This window comes from Sebastes fasciatus, chromosome 5 (genome assembly GCF_043250625.1).
Source record: "Sebastes fasciatus isolate fSebFas1 chromosome 5, fSebFas1.pri, whole genome shotgun sequence".
Taxonomy (NCBI): domain Eukaryota; kingdom Metazoa; phylum Chordata; class Actinopteri; order Perciformes; family Sebastidae; genus Sebastes; species Sebastes fasciatus.
Genome location: NC_133799.1, coordinates 7199993 through 7224082, shown reverse-complemented (window position 1 = coordinate 7224082; position 24090 = coordinate 7199993). Strand labels below are relative to the sequence as shown.

Here is a 24090-nt window from a genome sequence, read left to right as displayed (position 1 = left end):
CCAGTGTGATTTAAGTGACTGCAGACTTTTGACTCAAAAATTAAATGTTATAAGCGATTTCTCATTGAATCTGACTTCACAACTGTCTAAAGATTAACTTTAACAGGCGAAACCTACATAAAATCACTTAATTTAGTCTTATCTTTACTATAATCAGTGGTGGAGGAAGTATTCAGATCCTTTACTTAAGTAAAAGTGCTGATATCACACTGTAAAAACTCTATTGAAAGTAAAAGTCTTGAAATGAAAATGTTACTTAGTAACGGTATGTGAGAATAATCAGGAAAATGTACTCAATGCATAAAAATAGCCTCTGTGACTGTTATACTAAAGCGTTCTACATAGATTTCAGAAGTGGCAGACAAAACAATTGTGTGGCTAGTAGAAATGTTCAGTGACCTGCCACAGTGGCATGTGAGGAAATTTTTTTATTTTAGATTCTGGTAGCGGAGTAACAATATTTCCCTCTGAACTGTAGTGGAGTAGAAGTATAAAGTGGCAGGAGAAGGAAAAAAAATCAAAAAAAGTACAAGTACCTCAAATGTGTACTTAAGTACAGTAATTGAGTAAATGTATTTAGTTACTGCTTGTAGAAAGAAATTACTAAACTGCAACTTCAAGGACTATATTGTCTGGCGGAAGACTATGATGACTGATTATGGTTATTACACGTTTATTTTTGGTAATCATTTATTTACTATACTTTTATGAATGATTATAATTAAAACGTGTCTTTCTGCTAGTGTCCCTGCATCCCTGTATGTTTGCAGTAAGCCTTAGAAAGCCCGACCTCTGGCGGTGTAACCTCTGCGGTGTAGCGGTGTAGTGCGGTCGGCCTCATCACCGCGGACCGGCGGGACAAAGCACTTGTTCAGAGGCAGATAGTCCTCTGAAGGAAACCGTTGTCTTCTGTGTCCTGCTGGGACAAACAGCGTCTTATCTGTGTCTTTAACAGTTAACCTCTAATTAAGAGGTTCACTTTAATATTACTTGGAAACAGGTTTTTCTTGTGGACACTTTATTTTTCTCTCAAGTGCTCCAAACTTTCACATTAAGGAGAGTTTTAACAGGAAACAGCGACTAACTGTGCTGCAGTTGTTATTCTCCTTCAGCGACCCTCAGGTAAGACTACATGAAGTTTAAAGGTGATTTATAACATCGATATGTTGCATTATTCTACCAGAATAAACCTGCATTAATGTGTTTATCAAGTTGTTCAAAGTCGCTAACTAACAGTTTGTTATTGGTCATAAAGAAGTGAGTTAAAACCATCAATACCAGCAGTGTACTGGGACAAAACAAAGACAATCACATCAGAGACAACTCATATCTGTATAACGTTAGTGTTTACAATCAATTAATGATATATAAACACGCATCGGAAAAACATTCAAATGAACAGATTACAGGTTGTGAACCTGTGATTTTTGTGTTGGCTAATGTCAATGTTGGAATGTAACTGAGTACATTTACTAAAGTACTGTACTTAAATACACATTTGAGGTACTTGTACTTCAGTATTTCCATTTTATGCTACTTTATACTACTTCACTACAAACTGGAAGCCAATATTCTACTTATTACTCCACTACATTTATCTGACAATATGAGTTACTTTAGATATTATTGATACGAAATGTAAATCAACTAATAAATTATGATATTATTATTATAAGTATACAAAGTAATTTAAATTAGCTCCACCTTTACCAGCTGAAACATCAGTGATGCTAATGCATCATTCTGAAATGGGCCATTCTGCATAATGATTACTTTTCCTTTTGGTACTTTAAGTATATTTTGATGCCAATACTATGTTAACACTGTGGTACTATAATACAAATAAAATATCTGAGTACTTCCCCCATCACTGGTTAATGAGTATGCTTCTTTTATTTAACCTAATTGTGGTTTTGAAGCATACTCATTAGCCAGTGGTGGGGGAAGTACTCAGATATTTTACTGAAGTAAAAGTACCAGTACCACAGTGTTAACATAGTATTGGCATCAAAATATACTTAAAGTACCAAAAGGAAAAGTAATCATTATGCAGAATGGCCCATTTCAGAATGATGCATTAGCATCACTGATGTTGCAGCTGGTAAAGGTGGAGCTAATTTAAATTACTTTGTATACTGCTGTATTATAATAATAATATCATCATTTATTAGTTGATTTACATTTCGTATCAATAATATCTGAAGTAACTCATATTGTCAGATAAATGTAGTGGAGTAATAAGTACAATATTGGCTTCCAGTTTGTAGTGAAGTAGTATAAAGTAGCATAAAATGGAAATACTGAAGTACAAGTACCTCAAATGTGTACTTAAGTACAGTACTTTAGTAAATGTACTCAGTTACATTCCAACATTGACATTAGCCAACACAAAAATCACAGGTTCACAACCTGTAATCTGTTCATTTTAATGTTTTCTGATGTGTGTTTATATATCATTAATTGATTGTAAAGACAGTTGAGACATGAAATGTCTATAAGTTTAACTCAACGATTTACTGTATTAACTGTGGTTTATCTGTTTAGCAAAATTATTAATTAGGATTTTTTTTTTGTAATTAGCTAATGACTTATTAATTACAGTCAGGTGCCAGTTTTTTAGGTACACCCAGCTTAAACTAATGCAGTCCAATACAGCAGCAATGCAATAAATCCTACCATTATGAAGTATAGAATAGACTAGAATACAACTTTATTGTCTCCCAGAGCGTATCTTACCAACACATAAAATAAACACAAGAGCATCCAACATATAGAGCCTTGCAACAAACATGGAAATTGAACACCGCAGACATTAAAACATAAAATAAAACACTGTGGAGCAAGATTTTGTTCAGGATTTATGTTGATTCAACAATATTAACTCTACCTTCACTGATATAACTGGGGTGGACAAAATATTAGAAACCCCCCTCAGTTTAATGATATACACTTCAACAACACCACAGTCTCCAACATGACAATTAAGTTGAATTAACAATCTCTCCAAACAGTTTTTGTATTAATGTGTATTTGTGTAAGACAGGTGTACCTAAAACATCTGTAACTGAATGCATATCTTAAGGTTTTTTTTTGCAGAAGTTTAACTGAGTTTTTTAATGACCCAGGAGGAGATTTTTCAGCGGGGTGTTTTTGGGCAGGAAGTCTTGGCTGACTCTTGTGTGTATGCCAGTGGGTCCCAGCCTACATGGGGCAGAGGCCTAATTGTTTTTGACAGATGTGAGACATGTGACTGTATGACTGGAATTCCATTATCAGCAGCAGATGATAGAGTCTCTGTGTTGTAGAGGAGCTCAGGCTGCGGCTGGTGGGTGTCTGACCTGACCTGTGACTGTGGTCCAAACGCTGCGTTTCTGCCCAGCATGAAAATTAGATTTGTGTGCCAGTTTTAGACAAACACCACTGTACTACTACAACAACAACAACTACTACAACTACTGCTGCTACTGTTACTCCTTTGCTGTAAAAGTAAAAGTACACTACGGTACACTGTGTTCAGGACATTTGCTGTTAGATAACTAAAAGGCTTCCCCTTCACGCAAAACAAGTAACAAATAAGATGTTGTGGTTTTGTGGACATTAACAATCAATGTGCAAGACACAATCAGAATCACATCTTTCTTGTCCAGTTACTGAGTCTACAGCTGCAACTAAGAATTATTATTAGGGATGCACCAATCTGACTTTTTCAGTCGGATATGCTCTCTCTCTGTCTCTCTCTGTGAAGGAAAGAGGCAGGGTCATGCGTCATCAACGCATCATCAGTTACACTGCGCATGTGTTATACCCAGAGGTCTTAATGTTATGGCTGATCGGAATCCGGATCATGGTCCAGATCGCCACTAAAATCTAATGGATTGTTCATTGTGCCACACCCCACCCCTCCAAAACATTTCATTCAAATCCATTGCGCACTTTTGGAGTAATGCTGCTAACGGACAAACAAACAAACCAACGCCGGTGAAAACATAACCTCCTTCCTAGGCCTTCGGCCTTGGCGGAGGTAAAAAACTGTACATGTGATTTTTGCCCTACTGTCAAACGCTCCCTTTAGAAAATTCCTACTTTATTACACTAAGAAAAGTACAATGTTTTTAGCCCAAATTGGCTCTTCGGCATGGTTTAAAGGAGTTTAGATTTAAATTTTTGAAAATTGTAAAGCCTTTGATTAATCTGCACCTGACAAAGAGCAAGTTTGGGCTCAAAATGTTGTACTTTTTGCTGATGCAATATAGTAGAAAAGGGACTTAATGGTGTTGTGAGGCCTTCGGAGATTGAATTTATAGTTGTTTGTTCCTTCTCAGTGTAATTACATTTCTCGGAAATTAGATGAGATTATTTCCTGCCAGTTAACGATATAATCACACATTGGAAATTAAACTAAGACCCACTGGTTTAGGAGACAGCCTGTTGATCAACAATAAAGGACACCTGACACCGCTGTGCACCACACATCCACCTGTCCTCCCCTCTTTCCTCTCCTTCCTGCCTCGCTCCACTCAGGAGCAGCACAGAGGAGCCCTTGTTTGATCCTCCCTAGACAGTGCCCCAATTTTTCTTCTTTTTTTTTTATACCCTGACTCCATGGCAACACTGCTCCCGTGACGAGCAGCCTTGACTTATGCCCCTCCTGCTCCCAAAACAAAGGCAAGAAGTTATGGAGGGAGGGAGAGAACGGGGGGTGGAGAGTTTGGGGACAGGGGGAATTGTGAGGGGGATGAAGGATATGGAGGAATGAGGGAGGGAATAATGGGAAGGTGTCTGGGATGGAGGCTCTGAGGCGAGACCTCTTCTGGCATGTGTGCCAGAGTCCCATAAAGAGAGGAGAGTTATTACTGGAGACTGGAGACTGGAGACTGGAGACTGTGGGCAGTGCCAGGGACTGTCTTTCTGTCTGTCCGTACGTCTATGTTTTTGAATGGCCGTTACTCCCTCGCTGTCCCATCAAGGTGCCTGAGCAGGAGCAACATGTAGATGGAAGAGATTTATTTTGTTGTTGTTAAAATCAGTGCTGTGGTGACACTGGAAGACTGTGGTCAGAAAGACAGAGCACTTTGCAAATATTAGGACTGGGATGATACACATATCTCCCGATTCAATACTTTCACGATATTTGGGTCCCGATTCAATATGTATTGCGATTCTACAAGTATTGCGATTCGATATTACGATTTATTGCGATTTTTGTTAACTTTTTTAACACTAGACCATGGGAAAAAGTTGAATCATACACTTCTAGGGACTTTTACTTTGGAAAATATCTAAATGAATACAGTAAAACTGTTTGATTTTCAGCATGTATGTAGTCTTGAAGTCAAATATATCGGTCATTGTCAGGAATTATTTATAATTTTTTTTCCAGTAACCCAAAAATCAAAGAATTTGACCTCACAAATAAGTGGTATTCTCTTTTTAATTGATAAGGGACATGTCATGTTTAATACTTCTGGTGAATATAATCCAATATGATAGATGTGATAGCCGATTAATCAGCCGATATCTTTACTTCTGTCAGCTACTTTTGCATACGCCGTTTTTAATAAATATTGTTTTTGTCACTCAGAATTTTATCATTATAAGAGAATATCCTGAAGTGTGATTTGGTGGATTAGATCATTGGAATATGTTCTATTTATTTTAGGACTGCCCCCTTTTAGTCAAGTAATTTCTTATACTTTTTCATGCTGAATGACATGTAAACGCAGGATTTGACTGTTGTAGTTGGTTGATCATCACAATTACCCAAAGTGACACTTTCACAATTCTTGTTTAGATTAAATTCCAATTCATTTTCTGTCAATCAACTAACTGTTTCAGCTATACTTGTATAAACTGTAGGGTAATTTGATAATAAAACATCAATCACCAATTGGCCTAAACCAATGAATCAGTCTTCCTCTAGCTCTAGGAACTTGTGCTGGGCATTTACTTTATGATATTTTTACACTAAACAATTAATAAGTTAATCAAAAAAAGAAAAGGATGTATCAATAACGAAAGTAATCATTAGTTGCACGGTTGCACCCATTGGATTAATGAATTATTCCCCCTATTGTTATGTGATGTAACAGACGACATGTTACCGTCTGTCACTCAGCATTGTGTTCATTTCATGTTAAGATTAGAGTTGGCAAAAAAGTAAAACAGTCATTCATGTTTTTGTACTCTGCAGTAACTTTTCTCTGCTGTTTACTTGCCGTTTCACTCAAACATGCAGGCTGGCCCCTCCCTGTAGGCCTCCATGTAGAAGAAAGGGCATTGTTAAGTCGTATACTGTGGCCTTGGATATCTCTCTGTAAGATTTGAAACCAGAAAGAAACAAAAATTTAGCTAGAGGGCGGGATGTGAAATGTTCAAAGTCTGGCTGGGCATTGCGGGGGCTGGAGAGAGACTCCTACAGCCCGTGTAGAGGCAAAAAGGAAAGTATTGTTTGGCTGCGCTCCCCGTCCTGGTACCGACATCTCCACACTGATTATTTCTGACTCTGCTGGTTCAGAGACCTCAAAGCTCAAGGTCAATCCTCTAATATTTCTATTTTCTGTAAATGAATGAAAGCAGGTCTGATGTAGTTTATGATATGACAAGTGATAAACTTTCTGCTCTCTGTAAAACCTAATTTACTCAACCTGACAGAAAGAAAAAAAATGCACAAACAAGCCTAGCTTGTGCCCTCATAAATCACACTCCCTTGGAAATAGTAAAACATTTACACTGTTCTGTTACTAACTCTCATAACCAAAGACAGTCACGCCTTTTCCATATCTCCACGTACCATTACTCATATCAGTGCTGCTGAAAAACACAGCCAGACAACTCTTACTAACATTGTGCAGTACACTTTGCTCTATCCGCAAACTCTTTTTGTTTTGTTGTTTACAGTTCGGGACATCTTTGAGCGATGTTTGACAAGCAGCACTACGAGAGTCCACCCGTCTACAGTCCTCCTTTCAGCTCGCCATCCAACAATGGCTATGGCCCTCCAGGCAGCTTCCATGCCCCTCAGAGCGATTACAACCAATACCCACCTCCGCCGGGATCTTACTACGTTGAGGACAAACCGCAGCACTTCTACAAATGGCTGTCACCTCCGGGGATCATCAAGGCCATGATGGCTACGGTTATCATCTTGTGTGTGGCGATATTTGCCTGTGTGGCCTCCACTCTCATGTGGGACATGCAGTATGGAATGGGGGGCATGGGGATGGGAATGGGAATGGGCTACGGCGGCGGTGGATATGGCGGAGGCAGCTACGGCGGTGGTTATGGAGGAGGTTATGGAGGAGGTTATGGAGGAGGCTACGGCAACAGCTATGGCTCCTACATCCAACCGTACTCAGCCAAAACCGCCATGATTGCCATGGCAGCCATCAACTTCATAGGGTCGCTGTCCTTCTTCATCACCAGCTTCTCTAAATCCAACACTGTCCGCACTAGGAAGTTCTTCCTGGGCCTCATGATAGGCAGCATCATCATGGCTATCCTGCAGGTAAGACTCATTCACATTTTATGGTCTCCTTGTGTTTTTGCAGTTACGTTTCTCTGTTGTTTATCACCTTGTGTTGAGGAAACTGGTAATGGGGTGATTAATTCATTAGAAGAGTACAATTTATCTATAGAGGGAACAAGAGATCCAGATATTATAGAAATCAAACATACAACTATCTTTAAATTCAGACTGAAGGCTCTTCAAAATGCGTATGGTATGAGATTTCTTGCCTCTTAACTACAGTTATAGATAGTACAGTTTTGCTTCACTGCTTGCTTGTCCTAATCCAATAATATCTGTAATATCCAGATTTTGCAGCTACTTGTATGTTTGTTTATTTTCATGTGATACACACCAAGTTCCCAGCCCACAGAGGCTCAGACTACACCCAATATTGTATACTGGACAATTGCGGCGGTGTGCAAAAACTGCTTAAATTTAAACTACTACACAAACCTCAAATACTGTAAACCAAATATTTGTCTCCCCTCTCATAAGATCTATGGCAAATATCCCCAATAAAACCCCCCTCCCTAGCTAAAACAGGTTATCATCCAACTAAAAACAAAATAAGATTAGATTAGAAGAAGGATGATATACTAAAATCATTGCTGTAAGGGACAATAAAGCTTCAGCTGGAATTCATTTTCAATCTTACCTGAATCACACAGAGATTGTTCTGTTGTCTTATGAATGGTACTACATTGAGGGTGTTTTAAAATTGATATTTGAATTATGTTACGATGTACCCATCCCACATTCCAACTAACCGTTAAAACCGTTTTACACCCTATCTCTGTTATGAACGGTATTTCAATGTGCCTGTTTTCAAAATACCAGAAGTATAATCTGAAACAGGACTCTGTGTACACAGTTTAACTCTGTTCAGGACCCAGTGTTCTACTTGCTGAGTTGGTTAAAACATATTTTGATACAGATATTCGTTCAAGATAAAAGTTGTTTATGCTGCTTAGTAAACACATTATAATAATACTGTAGATACAAAAATAAAAAGGCACTAGACTTTCTCAAATCCAATCTGTTGATTTTATTTCAGCCTGCTTGGCTTAAGAGTGTTTGGATGTTCAATATGGAAAGAGAGTCTTCAGTTAAAGTAAATTTATATAAATTGACTTTCTCTTCATTAAATCCTCAACTTTTTGGTTTTCATTTTTACATGTGAGGACTTTCCTCCTGCTCCTTTGTTGTTGATGTTTCTAGCTGATTAAACTCCAAGAAGGTATTATTACATGCAGACTAGAAAACAATCAGAAGTTTGTTATTCCTTGTTGTGCCGTACCTTTTGTACTTACTGGATGTTCAGCAAATGATTGGGATGATACGATAGCTGCTGAATGTGGGTCTTCACATATATGATCTGACAGTGTTGTCTGAATTGAATATTAAGGAGTTCTTCTATAAGTCATTTTTTAATGAGAGACTGACAGATTTTATAATTGTAAATATCAATGACTGTCATTTTTCCCCCAGGGCATCATAAGCATCGTCTACATCGTTGGGGTGAACCCCATGGCCCAGGGCTCCTCTAGTATGATGTACAACCCGATGCTTATGATGTGCCAGAACCTCTACGGGACCAGCTACTCACAGATGGGAGGAGTGGGAGGCTTCCCCATGTACAACCAGTATCTCTACCATTACTGCTTTGTGGACCCACAGGAGGTGTGTAGATATTTAGTAAATATCAGTGATCAATAACTCAGAGTTTGATGTGACTCTCTTCAGGTTCAATTCAGGTAGATGTAGTAGTCTAACAATGGCCTCCTTAGAATATTTATAACATGATTTTAAATTGATTAGGCTAGAGTTGTAACTGTAATAGTTCATGTGGAAGGTATTTTAGGTTAAATGAGCAGTATATATATGTATATACTGCTCATTTAACACAATATATTCCATTTACAATAATATAAAACAAAGACAAGCAGCAAATCCTCACATTTTTGTAGCTGTAACCAGTGAATCTTTTGCATGTATTGTTTTTAGATGATGTATTAATTCATTATCAGAATTGTTGATGATTAGGTTTGTGTTTATAGCACTACAATGAATGTAACTGAGATGCTTTGGGTTTACATGTGTGTCATGCACCATCTGTTTTTGTGAAATGTTGCTGTTAATGTGGGAAAAGTGAGATAAATCTGCACTCACGAAGCATATTATCAGTACTGTACTGTTTTGTAATCCGTTATCATGAAGCAGTTTGTTAAGTTTTTTGGTACTGAGTCACAAATTGTGATATGTATTTACTGTATCACACATGTGTACTTTGTGTACCTTGTGTACCAGGATACATCAGCTTTATCTTACAGCTTATCTCCTTGAGAACTTTCCAGATTTTATTCTCATGTTCTTGCTTTTCTAGGGAGTTGCCATGGTGTGTGGATTCCTGGTTGTCATCGCCTTCGGTGTTGCGGCTTTCTTTGCGCACAAAACGAGAGGGAAGATCTGGCGCTACGGGAAACCAAATATCTACTGGGAAGCGCCTCTCGTTGGCGGGAAGGCCTCCGAGGGCAGAGACGTAGAGGAATGGGTAAGAGACAACCGGATGGTAGTCACAGTTTAATAAGACTGGGTTTACAGGGGATTTACAAAGTAAAATCACATTTCCGACCCTAACTGACCCTCAGTTTGTGCATGCACAGCTTGCAGTGAAATGAACAGGGTCACAGAGGGTTTAAATCCAGCCCAAGGAAAGTTGATGGAAAACAATATTCACAGACGGATTTGATTGGATTATGAAACTAGAGACCATCTTGTGATAGGATCACACCAGCTCAAATCAGGCCAGGGTCGTAAAGTGTGTGCGTGGGGCCAGTGCCCTTGCTCGGCCCACACCCATCTTCGAACTCTACCTTCATTTTGATCTCAACTACACACCTGTAAAGTTTTGTGACTGCATCATGCATGGTTGTGACGCCATCAAGGTCAAAAACCTGTCCACAGACACACACAAAGACTCACAAGGTGAACACAATACCAGCGTCACGGCTGTGGTTGGAAATGATCAACTATGGTGTTTTTTCTGCATCGGAAGGTTCTGCCACCAAAACTGATTGACATATGCTTTTCCCCATCTGACACCAAATTTGCTACGTGTTATGTTACTTTCCACCCATCATTTGTGGTGGGGTGCCACTTTATCAATATTGACTGCCATATATTGATTTTTTTTTTTTACTGCAGTGCCCGTTCGGAGAGGGCCAAATGCCTCCTTGCCCCGCCTCCTCCTCCTCTCTCACACAATACTTAGAGTGGTGCACGGATGACGTATTTTTGTAGGCCAACCAGGAAGTTAGCATCCCACTGGTTCCCTCGACAAGAAGCCAATACGATTTTTCCAATGGGTTTTGAATTATTGCAGAAAATAAGCTATGTGGCAAACTTTTATGATACTTATATGTTCTGTTCAGCAAGATAATCTTTACAAATGATCACCACTTTTATGATTTTTGAAGTGTAAATGCAATGACCAGAAGTAAAAAGCTAACATTAAGCTATAAACGAACTACATCACGGTCACATGAATGCGAGTATACACAACGAGGCTTCAACGAGTCAACGTGATGACGTTTAGTAATCTCATTTAGCCACTTGTGAGCAACTGTATTTTTAAAGACATATAAAGGCTTCAAAAACGTATTTTATATCGTAGAAGAAAACGTTATTTATATTATTATAACATTTTTCTGAATTCTGTGTTTTACGATATAAGCCCATTTTGTCATCAGAAAGAGGGTCTAATCATGTGGTGGATGTATAAAATTTAAAGAATTCAATAATAGAATATTCAAAATTTAATGAATATCAATTATTTGAAGTAACACAACACTGCACTATTTTTTAATCAAAGAAAGTGCTTCAATACAGTTATAAAACAAACATCCCTCCCTCCGGTCAGCTACCAACACCTATACAATCTAATTCTGTTGGAAACACTGATGCAAAGTAGGTAAAGAGGGCAGGTCGCCAGTGAGGTGTTCATCCTGCTCAGGTAGTCATCATCTCTAAAGATAGGTTAGGTGATTGTGGTGATGCACATGCAGTAAAGCCGAGCTGCGACTTTGCACGTTCCCGAGGTTGGTTCGTCACTTGTTATGCTATTTGACTGAATATGTCCAGATGTTGTTCACCAGTTCAAGCCTCTCATATGTTTTCATTGTTTGTCTTTATGAGTTGGAAGTCCAAAAGGAGCATCATATACAGATCTTTATGAGTTTATAGGATCCAGCAGGTATACGGTCACACTACCGTAACAGTGTTTCCTCTGACTGAGTCACTTTGTTCAGGGTCAGGGCTGATAGCAGTCAGTGATTGTTTGCTCATGGTCTACTACCTGGTTTCACTCTGAGTAATCATTAACCACCTGAGAAGATAGTAAGCAGGCGGGCGGTTTCTAGAGAGCCTGCCTTCGGGTTTTTAAATGTCAACACCACGCTAGTCACATGAGACTGTTACCAGAGATATGGGTTGATTATTGACTCGACCTGCCACTTTTCAAATGATGCCAGTTTCATACAGTGAATGACAATGAGTTCACATCAAAAGCTCTGGTTTGAAATTGTAATTTTTGATAAACAGCACCACGTTTGACATTCTGTAAACTAGATTTGAAACACCAGCACATCTGTACACTCACAAACACACACACACACACACACACACACACACACACACACACACACACACACACACACACAGTTATTTTATTTGTTTTGTATCTTAAAACTGGGTCTGTACAATACTTTCATTCTGTTCCTACATACTGTACTGTAGTCAGAATCCTCCTCAACACATAGTCCACATCCAGTGTTTGTTCAAACATTGTGCAGGGGAGTGTCAAGATCACAAATCAGTACATGCTGACACATGGTGTACAGTACATGCATGCCAACTGCAAGTGAAAGAAATACAAATTAATAGAAAAAATAAAGAGCAAAATACTTTGAAGTATGCAAGAAAACAATTATTAAACAAAACATGGGTTGTGTCCGAAATTCCATACTAACCTGCTATTTAGTACGCTAAAACAGTATGTGTGATTTTTTAGCATACTATTTCTGGGGAATTATTACAGCATGCAAATGCTTGACACTACAGCGGCATAAATATCACACAATGCAATGTGGTAGTGACGACAACGTTCATAACAGACGTTGACGGACAGCTCTGTAAACATCAATTACCCGTTAATTTACGTGTAAGTATAACATTTCACTTTGCTAGGCATGATATAGTTAGTTAAATAGTTCAGACTTTAAAATTCTCACAAATCATCGTTTGGTCACATGAGATTGACACAGGTTACCATGGTTACGCATCTCAAACCAGCAAGGAGGCTCTCAGGAAATGAGTAACGTCAATTACTGCTCAGTGTGTCTGACAAAATACATACTACTGTTTATTCACACAAAAGTACGCTGAATGAAAGTACACACGCCGCCCCCCGAGGATGCAGAAAGTGTTGCGAGTCACACTTTATCTGTTGCACTAACATGAAAATACCAAAAGAAGCACTTAACAGACATGGTGTTATATTGGATTATATAGAGCTGTTTGTATTTGAGAGTGGTTGTCATTGCCTAGAACATGGCATCATGCACATGGAGGTGTACAGGCAGAGCAGAGTAGACGAGACAAGCCTAGAGTGAATCCTATGACTAGCACTAGTGTCTGATAATGGAGCCATGCTCACTGATGTCATCAGACTTATTGTAGGTGCAGTAATGGCGTGGACACTGCTACTGCATTGAGAAGTTTCACAATTCTTGCTATTTTTGATGTGAATACTGCTTTAAAAAAAGAGTAAGGGATATGTTTTGGATCATAATAGTGGGTGAAAAGAAGAAAAAAAAAGTTTACTAATCTTATTAGATTTGATTTCATTACTATCAGATCATTATTTATTCAAGCTAGTCAGTCTCAATGATTAAAACATGTATGTAGGTAGGAAAATGTTTGACTTTTGCTCCCTGAAGTCTTTATTCTCTACAAAAGCAGGACAGCCAACGTGTGCCATTATTGTATATGTTATCTGTATACCAACTTCAATAATCAGGGTATCTTAGTGTGGTAGAAATGACCCGCTGTCCTCATTTCCCTCATGTTTCCAGTGTTCCACACTGTGCAGTTATTATGTTCCTTCGTTGCTGCGCTACCTGCTTACTGTATGCCATAAAATGAGTCATCTGGCTTGTTTGGCTCCTTTAAACACAGGGCCAGTGACAGTCCAAGGCTGTGGTTGGTTTGAGATTGGACCCATCTCTGTTGCTGAGCTTGGGTAGGCCTGGCATGCTCTGATGACCTCACACACTGGCCTCATTCAGCTCGCCTGGGGGGGCGGGGGGAGGCTGCATTGTGTCTGCTGCATGAGGTCATCAGAGTTGGTCACTGCAGAGCTGTCTGTGTGCTGGAAACACTGAAGTGCTGCACAGATGTGGAGTGAAAGCATCCTGGGCTGGTTTCATAGACGCAGATTAAAACATCCAAATACAGAGTGAATGTGGTTTGAAGCAATAGTATACCATTGTTATATAGCAACATACTGAGAAACTGAGAAAACCACTAAACTAAACTCTGTTTCCAGGAGAATTGAAACGCTCGCTTGCACTTCAGCTCCTAAACGTTGTCTTTACCCGCTGCCCAATCAGTACTGCACATGTGCAACTCTCAGCAGAGTTGAGAAGGAAGAGAGATGGCTCCTTAGCTACTTCCATCATCAGCTCCAGTAAAAAACATGTGTTTGATTTTTTATGATCAGGCAAGTGAGTTGCTAGATTTACTAGCCCAACATCGTATTTTACGTGCCCTGGGCAATCGTGCAGTCCTTATTGTTGAGCCCTGAAATTGGTGTCCCTGATCTGACTGATGGGGTTTGTTGTTTGCCACTTAAAAAATGTTTTGTGTTACTAACATCTCTTCAAGGAGGAGTAGTGTAGAAAAACAGGCAAATGTGATTAGTTTGACCAATATTCCATTTAAAGTAGATATAAATTGTGATTTTCAAAATGAATTAGGTATGTTCTACTTCTCAAAAAAAACAATTCAAAATATACAGAAAACTAAAATATTTCAGAAAAAAATGATAAAATCATACGTTACTTGTAACTGAGGAACCTTTTTTTAGGGCTGTCAATTGATTAAAATAGTTAATTGTGATTAATCGCATGATTGTCCCATGATTAATCGCGATTAATCACAAATTAATCGCACATTTGTTATCTGTTTAAAATGTACCTTAAAGGGAGATTTGTCAATTATTCAATTTACTTATCAACATAGAAGTGGGCAAACATGCTTTCTTTATGCATGTATATATTATTATTGGAAATGAATTAACAACACAAAACAATGATAAATATTGTCCAGAAACCCTCACAGGTACTGCATTTAGCATAAAACAATGTGCTCAAATCATAACATGGCAAACTCAAGGCCAACAGGCAACAACAGCTGTCAGTGTGCTTACTTGCCACAAAATGCATGTAAAGGGGAGACTCGTGGGTACCCATAGAACCCATTTTATTTGCATATCTTGAGGTCAGAGCAGGTCAAGGGACCCCTTTTCCTCTTTCCTTTTCCGAGTTTTTCCTCGCCAATGGATTCTTTAGGTTTTCTAGTTTCATATGATAGGAGTACATTCACTCTAGCTTTAAAACTGAGCCCGCTACTACTTTTGAAAGATCGATTGTGTTAATGCATTAAAGAAATTAGTGGCATTAAAACAATTTTGCGTTAACGCGTTATTATCACGATAACACTTAATTTTCCATCATCCCACTGCTCTGCTTCTCCTTCTTCTTTTATCACACATGTACTTCTCCCTCACTTTGCATGTCTGTCTGCTTCATTTTGCTCCTTCTTCCCTCGTCAACATCCAAGGCTTCGTCTCCCTGCCTCTCTCCGTCTCTCTCCATCTTTGCCTTCATGCTTTTCCTCACCAGGTCCAGGACTCAGACTTTCTTACTGTGCTTAAACACTCTGCTCACAGCCCAGCACCCGCTGTGCTGCACACTGAGAGGGCATTGTTGGGATTCTTACATGAAGTGCAGTCTTCAAATGGGACTCTCCTGCAGCTGCAAGCAGTGCACCTCTCCCCTACCAAGGCACTCCACCCAGCATGATTATTGTTTTTTTCGGGCTAGGCTGATGCTCCTGCACTGTGAGGAATGTAGGAGATTGCTCGGTAATGTACCACCCATGTAAGCAGGAGGGTGGAGGTGTTTTGTTGGGTTATATACAGTATATAGTTGGGAAATAGTAAATTCTCACATGTAAGCAGGACTGGTGCTGAGATACATTATAGACAAGTACAGCAAAGATTAATGCCTTCTTGTGCAGGTGCAGTAGATGTTAGATGTCTTATTTCAGAGGAACATAACCCTGCATGTTGCTCTGCACAGTTTTGATGTCTTTCCAGAAATATGTATTTTCAAAAGTAACATCACTCCAAACATTTTCAGTGCAATTTCATGTACAAAGGCAGCTGCTGTCTGACTGCTTGATTTAAAACCTGCCTCACATCCTCTTTGTGTTGCTACATTTGAAAAAGAGCCAAAAGGTTTCTGCTAACTTTAAGCCAGTTGGCCTTCCAGGTAGCAGAGAAACAGTGAGACCCGTTTAAAGTTTAGACTTTACTGCTTTGTGTAGAGGTTGAGTAAATGACATCTAATGATTAATTTACTGGACCCAGTGAGGAAAAACAGTGACCACCCCTGAGTCATTCATTGTGAGGAATTCCCTCATGCTCACAGGAAGGACTTGAAAATGCAGATTAGATGAATTTATTTACATGACAGACCTTTTGTTTGAAGGAAGAAAGGAGGAGCACATCCGTTCCAGGTGTTCACAAAGACATAAGACAATAGAAAGAAGTGAGGTCAAAGATGGAATCATTGTCAGATATTTTCTGTGTATATATTATATATTATTATTATTATTATTATTATTAAGTGACCATCAATCATATTTCATTACAATCAGAGGTTTTGGTTTATTTATGGTGTGTTGGGTTTATTTTATAATTAGCCTTAAAGTCATCATTTGTTTTTGTTCTCTTGACCTTTTCAAGTACGGTGAACCGAACAGATAACCCTCTGTTCGTTGAGGAATTGGACTTTGCTGTCCAATTACATGCCTGACTGCTCCTTCAAACTTTAAGCACTAATTATCATACTTCAGTCTCTGGTGTAGAGATAGCTTTTCCTTTCTCCTCAAGTTAAGACCTGAGGAAAAGAGGAGAACAATAATGGTTCTTTAACAGGATGACAGTCAGAAAATGAGCCTGTAGCGTGGCCTGGTCTTTGTGAGTGCATTAGCTGTTTGTTTATGTTTGCTGAGTCTGTTCCTTGTGTTTTTTCCTGCCTGCTGTAGGTGAACAATGTGGAGGAAAGCCGCAGTGTTCAAGACGCCCCTACCCTGCTGGTGTCAGAGAAAGGAGCAGGGCTGCTCAACGCCTCAGCGAACAGTGTCATCTCCTACCCCCCGGCCAAGGTGGACAGCAGCTCCTATAATGAAGACACCTTAGACAACAACGAGTGGGTGAACCTGTATTCTCATTTTATATCATTCTGTAACTTCCCAGTGGTGTCCCTTGTGTATTCAAATCTGAACATTCAAATTTTGTATGTTTTAGCGTCAAAATACTATTTTCCAAGCCCTTCTAAAAACGTTTACCCACGTGACCTGACATAGGTTTCTGCATGATGACTCTGCTGCATGTACATGTGCACTATACAGTATATCAATGTACATCCTTATAGTTAGTGTATTAATGTTACATACTTTAGCTTACACTAAAACAGATTTTTTTTTAGGTGGCTAAAATCATTTTTTTTCTGTTGCTTCCGTCCACAGCCACATTACCTCACCGTCAGACAGTGCTTTCCGACGGGGAACTGAAGCCGTTCTCGCTCTCTTCAAAACCACCAGACTACATGCACAAAAGAAGTAATTTTACCTCGCAGAACGCGGGAGTATACATACAACCACACTTCAAAAAAATCAAAAATGTAGTTAGCACAGCTAACTTTGACTGAGCTGGTGCTAGTGTTCAAATTATTATAAAAAACAGAACGCAGATGGAGCAGAAGTTAGAGTGTCTTTATCTTCTGTAATGTGATTGATCCTTGATTGGATCGCTCAAAAGTGGGCGTTGTTTAGCAACCACACCGTGATATGGAGCTGTAGAGAGGCATGGAGGAGCTGCTGGCTTTCACCGGAAGCTCCTCGCCTGCGTTGTTAGATCAGGAGGAAGAGAACGAGGGACAAAAAGAAAATGCTCTTTTGAAAATATAAACAAAGTGACCCTTGACATCACTCTGCTAGCTACTAGGATCAACGAGCATGGTTATACTGTATATGATGAGTGGGGTTAGCGAGTTGCCCTAAATCCCATTTGATTGGATAAATGTACATCAGCTCGAAAGCTCAAGATGAGTTGTCAAAAATATTTTAATGTTTTACAGGAAGAGAAAAGAGAAGTGTTAGAAGATAAAAATATTTGTTTTGATAAATATTTGGTATATAACAAGAGACACTGTAAGTTCAAAATTAGAGCTTGTAAAATGTATTTTTTACTGTGTCTTTAAGAAATACTTCAGCTGTGAGTGTGGAAAGTCCAATAACAGAAAAGACACTGCAAAGCAAAGACCACACAGACAATGAACCTCCAAACATGTGACTCACACAAGCGATATCTAATCACTGCCCTGTTTTAAAGCCCATGAAAACATATTGCCCTACCCACAATATGAGCTCAGTGTGTGTGTGACCTTTGAGCCCTTGTTGGATTAACTTTCCCTTGTTTTTTTTCTCATGTTCATTGAAATCTCTGAGGAAGGGAATGTGCAGGATGTGAACAAATGTATTTGCTTTTCTCCAACGCTAGAAATGATTTCTCAAGCACCTTGTTTTTGTTTGCATTACTGTCCTCAAGACTGCAGTGTGTGTGAGACGTGAAGTACATTGCTCTTCACAGTTACTTAACATCTCAGTACTTTTGAAAAAACAAGCCCAGCTTGTACCAGAAATATGTTTTCTGAATGACCTGATTAAGGTGAAATGTTCTGTTAATGTTCACGGACAAGAGGACAACCGATTTAGATTCGGTTCAAAGTACAGAATATTATTATGTTGATGATTTCCTCTCTCACAAAGTAAACATAGCAGGCGTTTTCATAAGCAGAAGAATGTCAGAGTGCTCTGTCGTTGACATTGTGCAGCCTTTTTTGTAAGAACTTGTAATATCTGCACCGCTGGATTTGGATTCCTCTACAAATCCCTACAAAATTGAGCATGTTTCCTCCTTCCCGTTATTAAAGAACTGTACCTTCTTTCTGGTCACTGAGGGCCCTCTACATGGCACTGAGTCAAATTGTAGGGTGTGAGCAACAATAATCATTAGTGGTTCAAAGTGTTTACCTTCCTCCATATGGTATCTGTCTGGGCCGTATCAGTAAATCTTTGTTATCTTTAGACACTGTCCTACATTAGACCTCTCCTTAAGTTCATGGTGTTATTTGGGACGCGATGTTCTTTTTGCTTAAAGGTATAATATGTAACCGTTGTTGGTTCCTGCTCTCCGTAAACTACAGACACACACCGATCATAGCTGGACTCACAGCACAGAGAAGAGCTCTCTGCATGTGATCACTGGAACACTTGTTGCTTTCAGTCACCTCTTTAACCTCTTTAAGGTTAATGCTTAAAGGAACAGTGTGTAACATTTCGGGAGATCTATTCGCACGGACAAACCAAACACTGGCTCTAGAGAGAGCCTTTCACGTCTTTGCGTTACCTGAAGGCCACCGTAGTTCTCCGACACACATGTGAAACTGCGGTAATGTGAGCTGCAGAGTGCAAAACCGTGGTTCCACCAGCCACCGTCTGACTTGCTCCTAAAGTAGTGGTATTATGGGAAGGTTGGCCTCCGAGCGAGGCGAATTGCATTACCACGGTTTTGCACTCTGCAGCTCACGTTACTGCAGTCTTGGAAAGGGAGGAGTGAGTGGAGGGGTACTCAGTTGGTTGCGATCTGCAACTACACCACTAGATGTAGACAAATCCTACACACTGCACCTTTAATGCTATTCCTGTGAACAAGATGTTCTCATTATTATTGACTTTTCTAGTGGTTCCAGTGGAAGCCGGTCATTACAGATTTTTTCATGTGTATGTTGCTGTCCTGCAGGTACTCAGAGAAGACCACCAGCAGACCATCAGAAGCCTTCTCCCACGGTGGAAGAACCAGCTCCAGCCCCTCAGAGGAGACCGGCGGAGTCCGCAAACCCTCTGCCAGCAGGGGCAAGAGACGCAGACGTAACCCCGACTTCGATGAGTCTCAGTACGAGACAGAGTACACCACAGGAGGAGAAACGGGCAACGAACTCGACGAAGACGAGTGGGAGAAGTGAGGATCTACTATTGTATCTCTGGATTAAAGATGGAAATGTCATTATTATCTAAGAACACAGAATGCTGATTGCAGTCGCTCCCTCGGGACCAGACCTAAATTCTTTGATTTAAATGCACAGCTTTAAGCTACAAAATTTACAGGAACATGCAGCTAGAACATCTTTTGTATAGAAGTACAGAGTAGTAAATAAACAGATGCATAAACAGCAAAGCGCGGAAAAGGCTTCAGTCTGTATGTGCTTCAGTCTGTCCAGGAGAGTAGTTAATCCTCTGAGGCATGCCGGTTCACATGGGCTGTACTCAGGAATAATGAGAGAATTGGGCCAAAGGTACAAAACATGGGAGTCAATGTAGTTTAGGAGAAAGCAGTTATATTTGGTTGTGGTTCGATCCATCCAGACTAACACACCGTTATTTAAACCAGCACCTACAGTATTCCTCATTAACCAGTGCACTGCCTTCAAGTGTTTAAGTCTTTGTAATGACTGATGCAGGTTTATCTCTGATGCTGATCTCTCTCCTCTCCTTCTCCTCCTCCAGTACGTACCCAGATATAACATCCGATGCCCAGCGTCATGAGTATAAGAGAGAGTTTGATGCCGACCTTAGAGAATACAAGCGCCTGTGTGCTGAGATGGACGACATTAATGACCACTTGAACAAACTCAGCCGGCAGCTGGACACATTGGATGAAACCTCTGCCAAATACCAGGTCAGATATACACAGTGCTCACCCCCTAAACTCAGGAGAAAGGCATGAATGAGCCTGAATTACAAACCAGGATCATCCCCTTCCACTGTAACTTAAATAGTGGATAAATAAGACACATGAATAAAGAAAATGAAATTCTTGTGTCTGCCAAAACAAGCTTCTCCCTAACAATATCCAAAATGAAGATTAGCATTTTACGGTTTACAGCTGTACTATGCTCATACTCCACTAGAATCACATGTGGGTCTTTGCTGAATCTTCTTTTTCACACATGTTTTCTTGAGCTACCCTTCAGTGGTCTGAACAAAGCAAGAACTCTGCATTAATAATAAAGACGAAAAAGATATTAATTGTTGAGTAATAGAAACATAAACCATGCAGTGCTGATCAGACTGAAAGCAAATTTGCCACCTCGACAGTTCACAATTAGGCAAGAAATAGATTTATGTACTGAATGTGCTGAAGTTTTCAGAATCGTTTAAGTAAATTACGAAACATGCACCCATAACTTTGAGCATTTGCACGATTAGACTCTCAGTTGTTGAGTCACTGCACTGATTAGTTCAACCAGATGTCATATCCAACATATTTGAATATGTCTTGGGTTGTTGTTGGAACATCTCAGTCCTCCATCGCATCCTACCTGTCACCATTCTTTATGGCAGCGAAGAGATGCAAGTATACATTGCAAAGACTCAAGATAGACACACAAAGACTAAAATCCCTGATCATCAAGGTCCTGAGTGCACAAACAGATTCCTTCAATGTTCAGTTTGTGTGTGAAGGACGTGGACTCATAACAAATGTTTTTCCTCATTTTTCCACAGGCTGCAGCAGATGAATATAATCAGCTGAAGGATCTGAAGCAGGTGGGGAGACGTCTCTGATGATACATTTTACAAACTAAACTCAAAAATATATTGCAGTTATTTGTGGAAGCATTAAAGGTTAACTTCTATGTTTTTCAACATGGACCTTATTTTCCTATGTTTTTGTGTCTAACCGACTAATAGGGACAACTATTTCTGAAATTGGTCCAGTATTGAGGGAGAGCGCTGTAGACGGCAATAAGGTGCTATCGGGGCAAGCTGGCACCGTTATTTGCTTGTTTTTGCCATGGAAGGGCTCTGATTGTTATTATAAGTGTCTGGCATTATGGAGAGAGTCTCGCTCCTCAAGGAGAAGTGTCGTTCTGAAATCTGGCGAGGTGACGTGTTGCCGGAAGACAACGGTGGAATAGTGGAATACATCCATGGTGGAAACGCGAGTGCCAGCCGGGCAGAGTTCGTTGCGTTGGAGTACAGAAAGCGTAACTTAGTATAGTCTACAAGATCTTCAATGTCATTGCTGAATATTTAGACGATTTCAACAATGTGGATGAGGTCTTGGAATTCGTATTTATTTGAGCCAGAGTATACAGATACTCAGATTTCAGTAGGGTCCTTTCAATAATGTTGTCAGACACTTATAATAACAATCTGAACCTGTCGGTGGCAAAAACAAGCACTTTTAGTGAACGTAATGTTACATTGATGCTGCTAACTTGCCCTTGCAGCTCGTTTCGCGGCTGCGGGTTACAGCGGTCTCCCTCATTACTGGACCACTTTCAGAAATTGTTGTCCCCATTAGACACCAAAACATGGAAAAATAGGGTCCAAGTTGGAAAATACCAAAGTTACCCTTTAGGTTCTTAACATCCGATACAAAATGTCATTTCATTTACTTTTCATAGTATTATTCTAACCTTTTTTCTTGACAGTCTATATCATAGAGCTTTTATTACTTTTCACTGTCTAGCGTTGTTTTGCATTATTAAATTACTCTCTCTGTTCCGTAGACGCCAGACTACCGGTCTAAGAAGAAAGAGTGTCGCAGGCTGAGACACAAACTGTTCCACATCAAAGGCCTGGTGAAGGACTACGACAAGAACCACTGATGAACCCACTGAGTCCCGACGCTCAGCAAACACTCACAGACACACGGGCCAAGATACACTCCAAAATACCACAAAGACTTGTGACATATCGAGACCAAAGTTACCTGTACAGAACCAACATACACTGGACACACACACACACACACACACATAGGGAACATACTGTATGTTAATAATAATGATCTTGATCAGTTATGTAAACTTTTTTTGGAAGAAAATGGAAGCAGGGCGCTCAGCTGTAGCCACTTCCACAGCAAACACTGCCTTTCCTCTATAGATTCAGCTCATTGTTTGCAGTGTTCAGTCACTTGTGAGGATCAGTGGGAGTGGTTTGTGATTTGCAGCGGGGTTGTTTGAAAGTCACCTGACCTGTGATAATACTGTGCTCTGTTTCTGTGGCTCTGTTTGCCCTCCAGCTTTTCTTTGTTTTATCTCCACAGATAAGAGGTGGAAGAGTATTGTAGAGAACGTAGTAATGGCTGACACGGGTTGCTGGGATAGTTTTGCGAGCAAATGTGCAGTTTCTTTAACCCTTGGCATGGCGTTATCTTTGTCACAAATGAACTTTAGTTGTGCTTTTCTCATCTTTCTGCGTCAGTGTTTGTGACTAACTTCAACGTCAGTGAAGTGGACTGCTCTCTGCTGGGACTACGTGTTTTTACTTGCTTTTTTTTGTCTAAACTGAGATTTTTATACTGATTATCATAGCATGCAGTGACACCAAAAAGGGGACAAACTGGCCAGTGAGATATGTGAGACATTTTATTGTATATACTATTAATGAATCCTATTCATACTACGTACCAAGAACAAATTTACAGTATCTGTCTATTAGATTCAGCAGATATCTTTGTTATTTGTACATATAATAAAGATTCATAGTGGCTTCTTTATTAATCATTCAAAATGTGTTTAAGCCATGCAAATGAGTAAAAACATATTTTTTATCATGTACGCTCCTCAACAAACTGGAAAACACTGTTTCTGTCACGGTCTATAAGCTACGCTCATCTTTTCATTTGATTGTTTGATAATGAAATCTGCTGATTCCATGTGGTAGTTTTTTGTATTAATCCACTTTATGTGCAAAGTGTTACGATCTAATGTACGTTATAAAATTGATCACCCTTTTGATTTGTCATGCATTTGTATTTTTACGAAGAACATTGTTGTTATTTTACAAACCATTTGCGAGCCATTTATTTTTGTATGAATTTATTTTCTTTGAAGCTATTATAAGACCATTTTTGTAACTGTATACTTCCATAAGGTATGACATCTAAAAAGTATTGAGTTCAATAATAATAAACATTTCTAATTCTCTTAAAATTAGATAAGCCTGTCATTATCTTTTCACTTCTTCTTCCATGTTTTGCTGACCCTGCTGATTTATCTGCAGCATTGTGCATCTGCAGTGAGCGTCCAGCAGGGAGAGCAGGAGGACTTCAGGGAACACTGTTGATCAGTCAGCTCAAAGTAAGCTGCTGCTGCCCTCTTTTGGTA

At 39.6% G+C, this 24090-nt stretch overlaps 1 protein-coding gene across 3 annotated transcripts; it reads left to right on the top strand.

Annotated features, from left to right (window-relative positions):
- The first annotated feature begins 868 nt into the window (after nucleotides 1-868).
- Nucleotides 869-23916, top strand: LOC141767477 (occludin). Of its 3 annotated transcripts, none has more exons than XM_074634806.1 (10): nucleotides 869-1122; nucleotides 6898-7504; nucleotides 8996-9187; nucleotides 9891-10058; nucleotides 16898-17061; nucleotides 17381-17473; nucleotides 19716-19934; nucleotides 20480-20651; nucleotides 21479-21520; nucleotides 22489-23916. In XM_074634806.1, exons 2-10 carry the CDS (start codon nucleotides 6917-6919, stop codon nucleotides 22585-22587), a joined length of 1737 nt encoding a protein of 578 aa, XP_074490907.1. In that variant the 5' UTR covers nucleotides 869-1122; nucleotides 6898-6916; the 3' UTR covers nucleotides 22588-23916. The 3 variants fall into 3 exon arrangements, with proteins under 3 accessions (XP_074490907.1, XP_074490909.1, XP_074490908.1); XM_074634807.1 differs by lacking the exon at nucleotides 869-1122 and adding an exon at nucleotides 6508-6531; XM_074634808.1 differs by lacking the exon at nucleotides 17381-17473 and having other exon boundaries at nucleotides 873-1122.
- The last annotated feature ends 174 nt before the right edge of the window (nucleotides 23917-24090 follow it).

Bases quoted from the DNA above. Each gene is read 5' to 3' on its own strand.
- LOC141767477 (XM_074634806.1), top strand. From the start codon at position 6,917: ATGTTTGACAAGCAGCACTACGAGAGTCCACCCGTCTACAGTCCTCCT. The intron at 10,059-16,897 runs GTAAGAGACAAC...TGCCTGCTGTAG, and splicing joins GCAGAGACGTAGAGGAATGG to GTGAACAATGTGGAGGAAAG. The intron at 19,935-20,479 runs GTGAGGATCTAC...CTCCTCCTCCAG, and splicing joins GACGAAGACGAGTGGGAGAA to TACGTACCCAGATATAACAT.